At 39.2% G+C, this 16,436-nt stretch overlaps 1 protein-coding gene across 1 annotated transcript; it reads left to right on the plus strand.

Annotated features, from left to right (window-relative positions):
* Positions 1–8,904: 8,904 nt before the first annotated feature.
* Positions 8,905–15,775, plus strand: mier2 (mesoderm induction early response 1, family member 2). The gene is made up of 13 exons (XM_033964947.2): positions 8,905–8,972; positions 9,975–10,106; positions 10,324–10,422; positions 10,499–10,589; positions 10,911–10,993; positions 11,095–11,164; positions 11,241–11,383; positions 11,463–11,544; positions 11,647–11,741; positions 11,833–11,957; positions 12,554–12,681; positions 14,134–14,221; positions 14,399–15,775. Exons 2-12 carry the CDS (start codon positions 10,080–10,082, stop codon positions 14,187–14,189), a joined length of 999 nt encoding a protein of 332 aa, XP_033820838.1. The 5' UTR covers positions 8,905–8,972; positions 9,975–10,079; the 3' UTR covers positions 14,190–14,221; positions 14,399–15,775.
* Positions 15,776–16,436: the final 661 nt, after the last annotated feature.

The raw sequence follows: 16,436 nt of genomic DNA on the forward strand, positions 1-16,436 counted from the left end.
GTTTGGGCCTGAAAATACAGGAAGTGTAACTATAGGTTGGAACATCACAAAAAATAAAAGCTGGGCTCTGAGTTGTATGCTAAAGAATGTGGAGACAGTGGGAAAGAGCTACGCCAGTGGAAAACCCAGGTCTCTGGGGCAGTCTCCTCTGAAGCTAACGTGTGCCCAGTGCAGATGGCTCACTGACACATGGGAAATAGTCTTTAGCTAATATGCATTAGTCATTTACAAAAACACTTGACTTAACTGTCATTGAACTGGGGCATTGAGTCTTGTGTGTGAAAAATTATAATTGAACTGTTTTTGGCCATACCACTGAGAATGTGTGATCTGAGCTCTGAAGCTAAGTAGAGTCAGATCTGCTGGGAAGTTGGACTGGAGACCACTGTTGCTACAGAATTAGCTTGACATCACCAAGTGTGGAGTGCCCAAAACTGTAAAGTGACTTTGAGTGTCTAGAAAAAGCTTCTATAAGACCAATGTATTACTGTGTTACTCAAATGTGTTTCTAAATTCTGTAAAACTGTATCACACCTCAGGTACATCAGAATAAACTCCCATCTCCCTTACTCCCATCAGTAAGAAATGATAAGTAAGCATTTTAAAAATGGGATAAGTCACACTTTGCTTCAATCTTTTAAACAAATGCAGTTGATAAAAGTGCTGCATCTTCAGTAATTAGTGATTAAAAACACACACAAAGTCATGAAACAATACTGAAACACTCTAGACAGAATTTACACAAATGGCTTCTTTTAACGCTTGGTTCGATTATATATTGCTTCCTTTACTTTCCAACACATTTCACCACATTCTCCACATATCTCCAGGCCCTTCGCAGGTTTTTCTGTGCGGGCCACACCGGGACCATCTGTGAAGGAGGTATAGTCCTAATCGAGCCTAAAAGATCTGTGTGCTGCTTCTGTGGCTTTATCAGCAGGACTCTTAGATATGTGGGCCACAAGGTGACCACATGTCTGAGCCCTGCATCACTGCCCCTGTCTGATAACCTCTTTATCACTGTCCCCACTAGAATAGGACACATCAAAGAACAGGCCTACTATGTGCATGTATACTAAGCTAAATAGAGATTTGTGCTCCCCGTAAATGTTTTGGTCCTTTGGCATGATTTTATCTACAGATGAAATACAAAAAGACTGGAGCTATGTTGCCTGGGCATATATTTTGAAGTATATTTTGTATTTCATTATGATTTGTCAGAAGATTAGATCTGCTAAAGTCCTCATCCTGGATACAATCAAGCACACTGACAGGAGGAAGACATGGGTTATCAACAAGGAAGTGGCAGAGGATCTGAAAAAGTATTACTGTTACTGTAACTCAGATGCTGTGCCAATCTCAAATTCTGATGAAAGAAAAGACAAATTGAAAAAAAGAAAAAGCACAAATAAATAAATGCATACATAACAACTTTTGTTACCTTCAAGGAGTAATAAACAGTAACAGATACAAACAGCCTCTTCTCCAGTCTTATATTGTCTCTGTCCTCCTGCATCCTACAGTAAGTGATAGTGACAAGATGTTTACCTATAGATGCACTGTACAGGTACTTAAATCAAGGTATGATTTCAAATTTGGTTTAAAAATGTTGAAATGTTGAGGAACTTGCAATGGTTTTTCGCACTTACATAAAACTGTATACATCTTTCAAATTTATAAGTGTCCCTGATTTCATTCTCACTATCAGCTCTGGTGTCGCCCCAAATCCCAAATGTCAAATTCTTTATAATGCTGTATGTTTTCTTTCAAATCAGAACTTTCAATTCTAAATAACAGTGAGCCAATTCCAGCACAAATACCCTAAAAATAACTTGGACCTCAGTCATGTAAACAATCACAACCAACTTTTTCTCAGAATGGCTGTGCTTGATGTCTGGGAAAGCTGGTTGAAGAATGTGTGAGTGTGCGCTTGGTGTGTAAGACAAATGAGTGTGTGATGGTGACCGTGATCTGTATCTGTCGCAGTGTTGCCCTGCATCCTTCAAAGCACTACCAACAATATTTACTCAGCCCACAAAGATCTCAAGAGCGACTTCTACGTATGCATCTCTATAGAACCGGTGCATCCTATTTTTAAACCCTTTGTGATTCTTGGCCAGACGTCTCTTGCTTTTCTATAAGACCAGGTCATAAGTTTACTTCCCTCGAGATGTGGAAACTAATTTGATGTCACACACACACATATGTTTCACTGACCTTGAGTCAGACATATCATCTACCACCTCCAACACCACCTAACACTAACAATCCCCTTGAGTGCTGAAAACCCCCAGTTTGAGCCCCATGCCGTCACCAACCAATCAAACAAAGGGAGCAAGAGCCTGAGAAAGCACTCACCATGGAAAAATCATAGCATCTTAAAATGCCATCAGAACATATTTAGAATGGCTCCTCAGAAGTAATGGCTTAGGATTAACACACAGACGTTTACGATGTACTCTATTCTAAGATTTTTTTTAAATTAATATTGAATGAATGTAATAATGAGCGGTTGTCTACTAGAGCGGTCTACAGCGCTTTATGGGGGGTCCCCAGGGGTTCATAAAAAAGGACCAAACTAGACTGCATGAATTATAGAGAGGGAACTACATGCTTGAGTATTTTATAATGATTGATGTTCTATAATATATGAACTACAAAACAATTATATTTTCCTTATAAGACACTAGTTTGTCCATGATGTTAGGTCGCAGAATATCCACTGATAAAAGAGGGTTCGCTAGAAGAAAAAATTTTACCACTGTAAACTGGAGAAGTTTCAACTTGTCGCTTCAGGCCCTTATGACAAGGCATATATAATTCAATAAAAACATATAAATGGTAAATTGTCACAGGGTTCAAGAATTGATCATATGGCTCAACTTTGCTTCTATATTCTGTTTATTGTCATAATGACATTATAAAATACAGATGTAAAACCCCATTGTACGAATTCAATATATGAACTGAATGCCGTATACTTGTGAATGAGAGAGAAGCAGACATGTAACTGCAAACAGCACCATGTGACAGTGGCTGTGGCTGCACACAAAGAGAACCTCACTGCAGATCTGCACAGAAACAACTACAGTGACCACTCAACCAGCAACAGCAGCAGGACAGGCCAGACACAGGGTACGGCCTGCATAAAGCTTCCTGGCTCCAGAAGTGAGCCGAGCAAAATAAAGACTAAACATACACTTCACATGTGATTTCACAGGGCCACAGTGATAAGTGACTATAGGATTAAAGCAAATCTTTACATTGCATCACTGAGTAAACCCAGTAACACATTCTTGAGTGGGATATCTAACAAAAACAGGTCAATAATAAAAACCTTAAATCCTATACTTAAATGCATCTGTGTTACTTTTTAGGTGTAGGGCCTTGCTTGTCTCCACGGAAATATTACTGCTTTACCTGAAATGTTCCACCATCGAGTATTAAACTTATTGTTTCCAAAGAGACAAGTTGGTGACCTCACCAGGCCAAGTCAATTCTGTGGAACAATCTTGCACAATAAGAATGCATGTTTCCCAAAGTTATTTTGAGCAATAAAATACCTGCAGTAGGTGAAAGTTATCATCTGGAAACCTTTGTTACCATTCTATGTCAAGAAAGCGAATCCTGATTAAGAGATTGTGACGTTTTATAGTAACATTTATTATGCAGCTTTATAGGATATTATATTATGTAATTACTGTCCATCTGTAAGACATATGCGCCTCTAATAAGCACTGTGTGTCTGTCTGTTGTACCCACCTGTGTTTATGTGAAGACAGTGGCCCCTTTCAACTGCTGCTCAAAAAGCCTACAAAGTGGACACATACTGTCTTTCTGCTGAAGACTCTCTTGTAAATAGGACTGTTTCGTTTATTGAACAAAGGTAGACAGAGCACCTGAGGTCAATGTGGTGTGAAAGGCTACGTCAGATCTGTCCACAGTGTATGCCTTCCGTGTAAACACCTCTAGACGAATCATGTACATCATTTTTTCCACTGTTTAAACTTGCACCTATAAATGCAGACCAAAAGTTGCCCCTGAAAGTTCAAGGAACTGCTGCAGTCCTGCCCTGGCCTGGACCTCTGAGCAGTGGTTTCAAGCAAAACAATCAAACTCCTAAAACAGGAAGGTGAACACATGTCTCCAACATCCATCATTTTTACAAGTCACTTCATACCCACTATGTGAAACCCAGGTCTGGATATAATCTTTACCATCTCACCTGGGAGCATGCACAAGCCTTATCTTTGTTGTGTCTGGCTCTACCAAGTATTTCTGAGATATCATCTGAGGTTGATGTACAGCAGGTTTCTACCATGCAGTGTCAACCCCAAATATGAGCAAGAAAAGTAGGAGAACCCCTATAGAAACTGTTTAAATAGAGTTGAGGACTTGTTTTTGCAATGAGATGGATTGTTGTTTGTGGACACCAACCAAAAGATAAAAGTTAACCGGTGGACGGCCAGCTCTACAACACGTTCTAAATCGAGACATTTGGCATCGCTGCCTAGGAAACAGTGACTACAACTATAGGCATTCAATGTTTTTCTGGGAAATCATTTGGCCTTGATGCTTGTGGATTTTAGTTCAAGAAGATGTGAATCATATGCTTGATCTTAACCATGCTATTTGGTAACTGCTGAAGGACAATTTCAGTTAAAATCACTTGTTAAGTACCAAAGATTTAACCGCACTTGGAACATAGCTAACATTCTTGTTTTGAAATCACACACGCTTTCATAAACTCTAATATGCTAAGCCTCAGTCCATGTAATGATTTTTGCACGGTGTTGAAAGGCAGTGTCCGTTAAGTAGTGATGTAATATTTGATGTAATATTTGAAACTGCCATGTCCAGTTCAGTCATGTGACCCATGCAGAGGTAAAGCGGTCAGTACATGTGTCTGTAGATTAGTGCGGTCTGAACAGTGAAGCACTTGTGAGGTGTTTCTGAGGCACATGTGTGCGCAGCAGTGGACCTGCAGTCAAAGAGCCGTGTGTCTGGGCGTCGCTGACTTAATGACACCACTTACAGCTCCCATTCACACTCACCTTCTTGTGCATATTTGAAAAAAAACATCTCGCAGGGAAATCCTACCAACAGAGTAACAGTTGTGTCAGTCAGATTGCAGCATTTTAGGGCTTGCTGATTGCTTTTTTGATCTTTTCCTTGGCCTAAAATAGATATTTGTTTTTGCGTTTATGAAAGAAACATAATTTGGCCTGTTTTCAGGTTGGCCATCTGAAAGTAACACCTTTGGAAAAACAAATTTCTTTCAACATTTCTTTCAACAGAAGTTAAATCCACATCTACCTCTGGGCTAAATAAGGCCAGAACCTTTGAATTTGAGGAAAAGGTGCGGTGGTGCCCAGGATCAGAGGAACACGGTGGAACACTGCATGGGCGTAGGAGACATGGACAAAAACAGGATTGGGTACACGCCGCTGACTCTCTCTACTCTTTATGTAAGCGTCTCACAGGAAATACCCTGCTCTGTTTCCACCAGTATTCGTTTTTCCACTTCTATGGTAAAAGTCACCAATAAGAGACTAAGATATAACAAACCAGAGTGATACATTTTCCTGCACCATGAAAACCACTGATGACCAGCTAATTGAAATCATTGCATCAATCTCTTTTTGTTGGAAGAAATGACAGGAAATATAATAATTCAACAGTGAATAGGTCCCTATTCTTTAATAGTGAACTATGTGTGCATAGTTCATACGATTTGTTGATGATGTACTAACATCACAGATACTTGTATTATGGTTTTAGATGCAGCCTTTAAAAGCATTAAAAGAGCCCCGCACATACTACACATATATTTGTTTCTATATTTTTCTCTCTCTCAAACTCTTCAGAAACATTTGTCTGTCATTAAATAGTTTGTACTATGATTCAGATCCTGTACGGTGCCTGGACTACCCAAACATTTACCAAAAAGCTACACACAAAAGCAACACAATACACGGAAATACAAATCTCTGAGGAGTAATGATATCACCTACTGAACTGGAATATGCTTGAATTATTAGTCACTTCTGCTCTTCTGTTTGCTACGGCCATGGCATTATGGACATGATCAAGAAAACACACCCTATGGCATCTTGGCTACATTGTTGTTCATTGTGTTTTCGTTATTTCAAGAAGCATTAATAGATTTTACCTCCTAATAGCCTACCTCAAATTCAGTATAATTGATTAATCAATTAAGTGCTGTGTTTTTATTACAAGCCTTAAAGGTCCTATATTACACAAAATGTACTTTTGTGAGTTGTCACTTAATCATAAACATACCTGGAGCTGTGTTTTGTTTCATTCACACATGATTGAGTAATCCTTTTTTATTTCTATCTGCATCTACAAAGCTCAAAATTCTCTGTTCCACCTTGTGGAACATGACATCACAAGGTCGAACAGTGTGTTTTCAGTTTGAGAGAAGAAGTTTGAGAGTTTTGAGAGAAGAAGCCTAAATATGCAGGGTTTCTGTATTAAACATGTGTGAATGTTTGTTTTTGATGAGGGAACAACATACCATAGATCAGAAAATATCATAATACAAGCCCTTTAATATGTTTTATGAAAACTTTACTTTGTAAATATAAATCATTTTAAGTTGTGCACCACAGCTTTAGAACCGACGTGTCTCATAGTAGATTGTTTTTGAGTAAATGCAGAGGGGAAGTGACTGCATGACCTCTTGTGTATTGCTGTTTTGCCATGTGTTGCTTTAGTAGTGAAACTGAATGGACGGCTCTAAATCCCAGTTAATCTATGACAACTATGGGAGCATACAGGGCACAACTCAAACCACACTATCTACTCATCAGCTTTGTAATGGTCTGCGACCAGTGGCTCACTCACACACAAACTTCCTGTTTAATGTGGGAGTGGGGGTCAGATACCGCTGAGAACGCAGTGCAAATTGACCGGAATGGTCTTATGAAAATCTGCATTCCCAAAGTTAATGCAAGTCGTTTCCCAAGAACGGTTTTCAAAGGAATAAATGTTGCATTGGTTAACATGCATGCGCAACTAAGGGGCTTTGTTTTTGTTTTTGACTTTCATTTTTATAATACAATGCTGTATTATAAACATCAAGTATATAAAACTGTCCGCGTCTAATGTGCTTTTGAAGCATTATTAACTTTCTCCCTCACGCTCACAGAACAGCATTGCCCCCTGGTGGTCAAATATTGTTGTTGAACACATTTTTATGGAAAAAAATAAATAAATAAAGTTTTGCCGAGTGAGGTAAATTATACTGTGGTTCACACGCGTTACTATGATATACTCCCATGAACTATCATTTGTGTATAACAGCTTTTATAATACAGGATGTATCCCATGTTTTGAATTATGTAATAAGTTGTACTTAAACCACAGATTGTCATAGTGTATATCCTCATGACACACAGATGATGACAGTATGTGGCCTGTTCCCATGAGCACCTGGTGCTACTGTGGCCAGCTGTTGACACAGATTTGCACTCAGCTATAATACTGCTACTTTGACAATAAGACAATAATATAATTTACTTTAAGACAATAATTAACTTTGTGTGTACTGGAAGGCTGTCTATCATTGTATAGGTAAAGTATATTCAGAATGTATTTATAACTAATTCATAATACTTACAGGAATTAGATCACCCTCTCTCTCTTCACTGGCCATGTGTAAAATCATTCTTTTGACAAACTCATTACAAAGAACCACACATTGTTGTTATTCTTAAAAGGTGCACTATGTAGCTTTCTGCTGCATGTCTGCATGGAAATGTTCCAGTGGCATTGATTCAAAGTGTGTTATTGCTCAACAACATGCATTCTCCTAACCTCTCCACTGATCTGACCTAACTTGATCCAGTGGCATCACCTGCCTGTCTCCACTGAGAGAGTTTCACTGGTCTAGATGTTATGTGTACATCCTTGAATCATTACATGATTGCCTCTTTTGGAGTTGATTTGTACAATTACAGGACAGGTTTGATTGAAAATGAGCAAATGAGTTGGTCTCATTTGAATATGGCTAGGCTGCTTTTTCAATAGCTTAAGGATGCCTATAGTCAAGATTATTGATATACTTTTAATTGTTCAATTACTGATATACTTTTAAATGTTTAATTGTTCAACAGTTAGTTTTCATGGTACTAAAGCTTTACTCTTCCCATAGTGTGACTAAGCTAATACATTGAAACATAAGTTAGAAGAAGAGATTCATAGATCAGTGGTGAGTGCAGTGAATAATTCTAATGGATGCATTTAGTAGAGGTTTGACTGTCACCTGCAGTCTATGGTCCACCTCACTTTTATTCTGACTGTTAACCTGAGAGTGTGAGGTCTGTCTGACACCAAAACGTTTCATTTAGGATGGCAGGATTATGGTAACTGTGGCAGTTCATCAGGAAGCTGTGAGGGCTGCCTTTGGCCTTTTGACATCCCTGGGTGTAGGTGACAAAAACCCTTATAATGATAATGAAGAGCTTCCACTGTGTTTGGGCGAAAATGTTTCTTCTGTCTCGTAGATTATATACAGTAGCCCTATAGCGCATTTTAATTTCGTGTAAAAGTTTTAATTAAGATAAGTAATATTTTAATGATTTTTTTTTTCCTGTAAATCAATTGCCCTGTTAATTCTAAAGACCCAGTTCCGCTTTTTTAAAGTTTGTGACTGAATAAATAGTCATATGTTTATGCGTTACAAACCAAGTTGCCAACGCTACAGAGCAGCCAGAGAAACGTAGACTATAATCTGATCTCGCTTAATTTTTTTCTTTCTTTTCTTTGTTTATCTTTTTTTTATTTAAAAAGAAATGCTGCATATTTAAGGGTGGATTAAACCATGATATGTAAATGAAAATATGTGAATGTATGAAGGCTGCAGGGTGGACTGTGTCTGTGCAGCAGAAGAGTAGACCTACAACATCCGGGCAATAGCCAGCGCACGCAGAAACGGAATGGCGGAGGTAAGTGAGCGAAAACGAGGCTTTAATCACACAAATGTGCTCACGAGGGACTAAATGTAACATTTTGTCTACCCTGTAATGTTTGTTCAAGTGTCAGTGGTTTTACCGGTGTGATGATGTCCTCTGTTAGAGAGCTGCGGGCGGTTTAAGACGGAGTCGTAGAGGGAGTAATGGAAGCTCCCCGGCGGATCGCCTCTCCGCGTTCTTCGCTTTAAAGAGCCATTCCCTCTGCTTTGATACTACAGCGCACTCTGAACAATAGGCAGCTCGGGGATCGAGTACAGTGCTGATCAACTATTTCATATGTGTTAAACTGACAACTACTCAACTGACTCAAAAGTTAGACACGTTTGTTCAAACTCCGTGAGTGTGGGGGAAGCTCACAGAAGGAGTTATTTCCTTCTCGCTGTGAGCCGTGGAGAGGAAGAGGCGTTCAGCACCAAGTCACAGGAAAGCGCCCCTGGTCAGGCACACAGTCCCAGGCACACAGTCCCAGGCACACGGTCCCAGGCACACGGTCCCAGGCACACGGTCCCAGGCACATAGTCCCAGGCACACAGACCTGCACACCACGCACAACTTCAGACATTTGGGCTTCTCTTTTGTGCGCTAAAAATGACGGGGATCTATGTCTCTAAGTCTCCTCACAAAAGTTTTACACAGTAGGTACTTATAATGATGCAGCTATACCTACTGGCAGTAAGACTGGATGGCACACTCCCTGCTGTCTCATTCTTTCACTAAATCTTCTAAATGTTTGTTTGGAGTCTCAGTTTCGCTTAATGCCGACAGCAGCTGGTGTCACAAGTTGAAATAGGCGGTTCAAAGTCACCGGTCAGCTGATCTGTAATAAGATGAGCTGAGATCAGGCCCCACGCTCATCTTGTTGTTTGTGTTAGTACGTGTGCACGTGCAGAGCAGAGACAGGCAGTGCACTCTGTGTTTTACATTCTGAATGTCTATATAGGTTAAATATGTTTTATATGTGTGTTTTGTGTTCAGGTGAGTGGGAGGCTCCTGTGGTTGATCCCAAGACCATCAGAGGCGCAGACATGAAAGACAGCAGCCAAAGATCAGTGAGTCCTTAGAGGAGGGCTCCGCTCACCCATGGAGATGGCAGCCCAGGCCCACACTGTACGAAAACGAGTATATATTTTCAAACTGTATAAACGCATGCATCTGTAGTATGTGTGTGCAATATTTATACACAAAATAATTTTGTACAGATTTATATTCCCTTGTTTTTCCCACACCTGGAACACTACCAACATATGGACTAACCTATCTGTTTGTTGTGGTTGCGGCTTTTTTCTTTCCTCATACATTACATTTACCTTTTCTTTGATTACAGGCCAGTGAGCCATTGGAGCAGCTACTGGCTCTGTACAGATACACAGAGAAGGAGTCATGTCACCTGGCTGCCAGCCTGCCACACACAGCTCTTCACAAGGTGAGCCACGCACTCCATTCAGATGTTTCATTCAGCTGTGGTTAGATTCACACTGTACTTGGTGCCACTGCTGCAGGGCTTTGTTCCGGAGGAAGAGGACGAGGAGCTGTCAGGAGATGACCCTTCAGTCACTTCGAATACCTCGGATCAACACAGCCTTCCACAGGGTAACACAGCAACAACTGGACATTACAAATAATTCAAGATAGGGTTCATAAGATAGGGTTGGGCAATATCACAGGAAAAAATAACAGTGTATTGTGTGCAGCCTTAAGCTTAAAACAAAGACCACTCTACTTGTTGGCCAGTCTCTCATGCTTTGAGTGACTGCAGTAGAAAGCATTAGTGACCTCTTAAAGACAATGTAAAGATACTTTATGATTTGTGATATAGGTTCTAAGAACCTATAGGCATGCCTGATCTGCTCTTATTATTTTCCTTCAACATATTTTTGTTAATGATCTGTATATTTTCTATACTTTTTGAAGGTGGTGTCAAAGACATTTTAGAGGATGAGGACACCGATGAGGAGTCTGATGATGATTCTATTCCTTCTAATGAAGAACATAAGGTTTAGCACAGTTCATACTTCCTCTGATCACAACTTTAATTGTAAATATTAACCTGCAGAAAGCTTGGTTTATTTTTCTTAAAGGTATTTTATATTTACAGGCAATTATGGTTGGCTCAATGTATCAAGCAAAAATTCCCCCACTCTGCTCATATACCTATGCAGAAAGAGGCAAGTATCAATTGTCAATCATTTGTGTTTGTGTTTAGAGTAGAGTTCAGTTAAATTACTCTTCTGTTTGGATCAGAATTGAACTGTGAAGACCAGTTGCTTTGGACTCCAGGTATTCTGCCAGTGAAAGAGGTAGAGGAGTTCTTGTTAAAAACCCAAAAGCAACATGGCCAAGAGGAGACGGATACACCAGGAGAGTGTGTGCGGGACAATGAACAGGTAAGCTATAATGCATACGTTATTGATGATAATTATTTTTGATTGAATTCTGTAAATTCTGAACCCTCTAAAATCGCAGGCCCTATATGAACTTGTAAAATGTAACTTCAATGCAGAAGAGGCACTAAGACGATTACGTTTCAATGTGAAAGTAATAAGTGGTAAGCAGTTTCTCTTTACCAGCAGCATTTTGCTGATAAAGCACATGACCATAAAGATTAGATTAACATTGTGTCATTGTGCTTTCCTTTCTGTTTCTACAGAAGAGTTCTGTGGCTGGAGTGACGAGGAGTGTAGAAATTTTGAACATGGCTACCGAGCTTATGGGAAGAACTTCCATCTGATCCAGGCCAATAAAGTGGGTCTATTTTATATGATTGATTTTAATATGATGTATTAAGTGAGACAACATCAAAAGATTAATGTACAACATATTTTTTTCTGTGAAGGTACGCACACGCTCTGTAGGGGAGTGTGTTCATTATTACTACATGTGGAAGAAGTCTGACCGGCATGAGTATTTTACACAACAGGCCACTCGGCTCAGCCGCAAGAAGTACAGTCTGCAGGCTATGTAAGTATTGGTGATGCCGGCACCGCACAATCCAAGCGTTGTGGTTGTGGCTCCAGAAGGTATATCTGCATACCTAACTGCGTCCTCTGTACATCCCGCCTGACCTTGTTCTCTGGTCTGCCAGCCTAAACCAAGTTTTATGCAAATGCCTTAAAACTAAAGCCTTGTGCACCGCTGTAGCCTTATCATGTCCCTCATGATCAAGGTCAATGCGGTAGATGTTGCCGAAAGTTTTCTACATAGTGTGGCACCTTGAACTATTTCTGGGAGAATCCCAACCCCATAGTTGTACTTAACCTGACAAGCCAGGCTCAGATTCTTAGTATATTTTATGCAGAGGATCTTAGTCTGGAAAGCCTGCTCTCCACCACACCTTCAAGTGGGATCACAGTGTCATATAATTATGTTTGGCATGATGCTATTCTGATTTTGTTTAAATTAATATTGTACTTTTGTTGTCTTAAATATACAGTTGCACTAGGCTGTGTACCACTCAAAGTCTATTTGCCCCACCCATAGCAGACACTAAATTGGTACAGACTACACGATTCTAGTATTTGATTTGTGATTTGTGTCCTCCTTGTCTTCTATTAAAGGGAGGATGGTGATAACGAGGGGGAGGTAGTGGAACTGGAGACAAGAAGCAGTGACTTGTCTGACAGCTCTTTAGGCTCTGGGCAGCTGAAGTCCCTGGTACCTCCCCAGTTGGACCGGGACAAACACGGTAAAGTATACAAAAGATGAATACTGTATAGTATCACAGATTTGTTTGGTTTTATTTTATTTAGAGATACGTAGCAACACCCATTGTCCTAGTGCTGCCGGTGCCATATGACCCGTAGCACCGTGTTGACCGTGGAATATATATATATATATATATATATATATATATATATATATATGATCTCTTGGCCCGGAACCTCAGTCAAATATTAGAACCCATTGTGGCCGGTGTGTCAAAAAGTTTGCACACTCCTGATCTAAGGTAAAAGAAGCTATTTCTCAATTATATGAAAATATTTGAGAGGATATGTCTTCCATATTTGAGAGACATGTGCTACAAATTAGGGGCTGTGACTGGCACATCCTAAGGACAGTTGTTTAATGCTGTTTATGGTCTGGTTTCAAACCCTTCTGCATTCAAACAGAAAGTAGGAAGGACTGACTGGTCAGGCATGATAAACAGTATTTTTTTCTCATTTAAATATTTATCAATATCTATAATGTATAGCACAAAATACAATTAAAAACAAAAATAGTGTAGCAATAGGCAAAAAATCAAACTGTTGAAGACAAATGCAATGCCAGAACTATTCCTGTGCTCAAGCACAGCCCCCTCCCACCACTCAACCTTCCCAGCAACCCTTGACGCACAATGTTCTCCGCCATTCTTTCCTTCAACAGTTAGATTTTGTCATGCAATGTTGTTTTCACATGGACCCATGGGCATATAATATACACTTCTCTCAAACATAAGCAGTATTTGCCAATGTTGATATTAATATTTTTAAATTTATGACAAAGCCCACAAAAATCTATGGAAGGCCCACAAATTGAAATGTCGTAGTTTTCAGATTAACTTTTTACCTTTTGTAAAAGGAATAGCAAATGATATTCTCTCAGATATAATATAATTTGTTGCACTTTTAATGATTATTGCATAAACATAAGGCCACCTCATCTTTTTTAGTAGCATTGATCTATTGTCCATTAAGGCTACATAAAATAAAATGAGCTACTGCTATGTCCTTAAAATACATTTTAATTACTACTACTTAATTAGTTAAATAATGGGCCTAGTTTAAATAGAACATTTCAAGGAAATTGTTCCTAAATGTTTTAGAGTAGAGGAGTAATTAAATGAAAATAGTAGCAGTGTCAGTATAATGGTTGATTTTAAAGCTAAACTGGTTGTGGGTTTGCTCTATCCATCCATACATTTACAGTGTACACCGTGTCACAAACATCATCAGATAAATGGCCATTTATTGTTTCAAGTTGTGTGTACTGTTTCCATACGTGTGTATGCTTGAAATATGTCATATTTGATTTTTTGTTTCTTTTTTAAAATTTGTTTTGTAATTCCTGTTTTGCATTTCATAGATTCTTGTGTTTGACTTACATATGTTTTGTGCGTGTGTGTATGTGTCCATGCATGCTTTTGAAATACATCCAGAGGAGGAGAGGCGGCCACGGCGCAGAAGAACTCCTCGCTTTCTTTTAAAGCCATGAAATGGTCCACTGAAAGCAGGCTGGGCCTGCAGGTAAACAATAGACAGCAACATAGAAATGAATAACATTTAAACTAATTAGAGAAGAAGCATATGCAATAATCTCTTATCATGTAGTTTAGTCATTGTTAATGTTGATAGTTACTTTCCTGTGAAATAGTACAAATGTAATATTGAGATGGTATTCTAATCCCGATTGTCTCTGTTTAGATGGTGACCTGAGCATTGGGCTGATGGAGTTGTGCAGTGACGGTCATCCTCCGAGGCGGTTTGGGAGTCCAGGCCATGTCCCACCTATGGACCTCCCACAGGGTCTTCTTTCAAACAGCTGCTCCCTGTCCCCGGTCCTGCCACAGTATCAGTCCTCCTCCTCCTTCCAGTGGGACAGTGGAAGCCCTCCGTCCTGTTATGGCGACCCAACATGCCCCTGTTTGTACCAGCTTCATATGCATGGAGCTGATGCCTTTCTCTGTGGTACTCCTGATGAGGGAGGGGCTAGAGCTTCTTTCCAGGTAGAATTCAGCCCTCAGCGTTCGTCTACTGCGGCCCTGTCCCACCACGACTTTGGCAGCCTGTTGAACATGCATGCCGTCCAGCATCACCACTTTCTCTCACAGTGAAGAGGCATAAACACACCATGTGCGGTTTGTCCAACACATTTTAAAGGATAGACATTAAAACTCAAACTACTACTCGAAGTACATTCATTTTAAATGATTATGGACCTATTTTTGTTGGTACTGTTTGACCTCTAGTCTGCGATACTGTTCACAACATTCGTGTTCATTAAAGCCAAAGGTCTGTAGTTTTTTTGGAGCCAGACCAGCACAAGAATGGACCAGAAAAGTCCCAGTGGCAAACCATCTGATGAATCTTAACCCTGGTTAATATGCCTGAGTCTGTTAAGATTGTCTAGACATTATCTATTTTATCTGGTTGTTGTGCATTGCTAATGATTATTATAATTAGAGAAATGAGCAGGAAATGTAAACTGCTGTGAACTTGAGATACTGGTGGTGGTACACTCATTGAACAAAAGTTGTATGTGCTTCTTGTTTTAAATATTGCTCGATGCTCATTAGTTGTTGATCGATCAGGTGTTGTGGCAGTTGGAGTTTCGCTGAAGAAAACCTGGTCACTGGAAGTCTTACTACTGGCCTCCATGGCCATCAACTCCATAATCAACCCTTTGAATCTGCACTGTTTTCTGACACATATTTATTGGGAAACATTAAAAGCAAATATTTTCAACCATTTCTCAGGTTCTATGAGGTTAAGGATTTTGCAATAAAATGTATTGTATGTCTAACAAACATACAATGTATATCAAAAACAACATCCATAACCAAACATTTTTTGCTTGTGAACATTTCGGAGGCTCTGCCTCTTCCTGTGACCCCAGCTATAAGCAAATTCTATTGAGCTGGACTGTTTACATAAACTCTTAGTATTAGTTCATGAGGAAATACATGTTTTTTGTTTGTTTGTTTTCTTGTTCACATATGTGAGATGTTCTTTGGCATATGTCAGTTATCCTTATTATATTTTGTAAAAAAAAAAAAAATACAATAAATTAACTACATTGTGATATTGTCTTTTTTACATAACAAAATAATAATTCTAATGTAATTCACACCATCTATACACAATATATCGGTTCCTTGTTAATAGGCCTAAAAACTAAAACTAAAAATACATCTGTAGGCTGCTCCAGACATCCATTCAATCTCTGTCCTCAAATTATATATGAAAATATGACAATCTGGTCTGATTCATGCATGTTTTTAGTAATTCAGTATTGTGCTGTACTGGAGGCTTGGGTGCTCATAAAATTCTTGTTTTCACTCTTATCTCTGCCCTCATCCCTGTAACTTGCTGTGATTGTTTAGGCTCTAGGTGATAAATGCATGGTACTAAAATATAGCCGCTTTTCAAACCTCAAGTCAGCTGTCCCATTTCTATTATTTAGCCGTTTTAGAAGCTTTGCAATGAACAAAATGTAAAATGATTACTTACGGTGCAGGTCAATACTAATTACCTTTACAAAAAGCATAACATGAATTTTTTTAACCTTTTTAACCTTTTTTTAACCTGGCATAAACACTACTTTACATTATTCTAATGTCATTGCGCGTTACAACTAGTAGGCCTCTGTAAGTGTGTCCACAGTTTCTCTCAACTAACTGCTTCTCAAACTAATAATTTGTCATTGTGTACAGTTGTAAGTTTTCATTGAGATGGTTTCCAC

This window comes from Periophthalmus magnuspinnatus, chromosome 4 (genome assembly GCF_009829125.3).
Source record: "Periophthalmus magnuspinnatus isolate fPerMag1 chromosome 4, fPerMag1.2.pri, whole genome shotgun sequence".
In the NCBI taxonomy this organism is placed as follows: Eukaryota; Metazoa; Chordata; class Actinopteri; order Gobiiformes; family Gobiidae; genus Periophthalmus; species Periophthalmus magnuspinnatus.

Excerpts from the sequence above, each read along its gene's own strand:
- mier2 (XM_033964947.2), top strand. The coding sequence starts at position 10,080 with ATGGAGATGGCAGCCCAGGCCCACACT. Across the intron at positions 10,590-10,910 it reads TCAACACAGCCTTCCACAGG|GTGGTGTCAAAGACATTTTA; the intron begins GTAACACAGCAA and ends TACTTTTTGAAG. Across the intron at positions 11,958-12,553 it reads AAGTACAGTCTGCAGGCTAT|GGAGGATGGTGATAACGAGG; the intron begins GTAAGTATTGGT and ends CTTCTATTAAAG.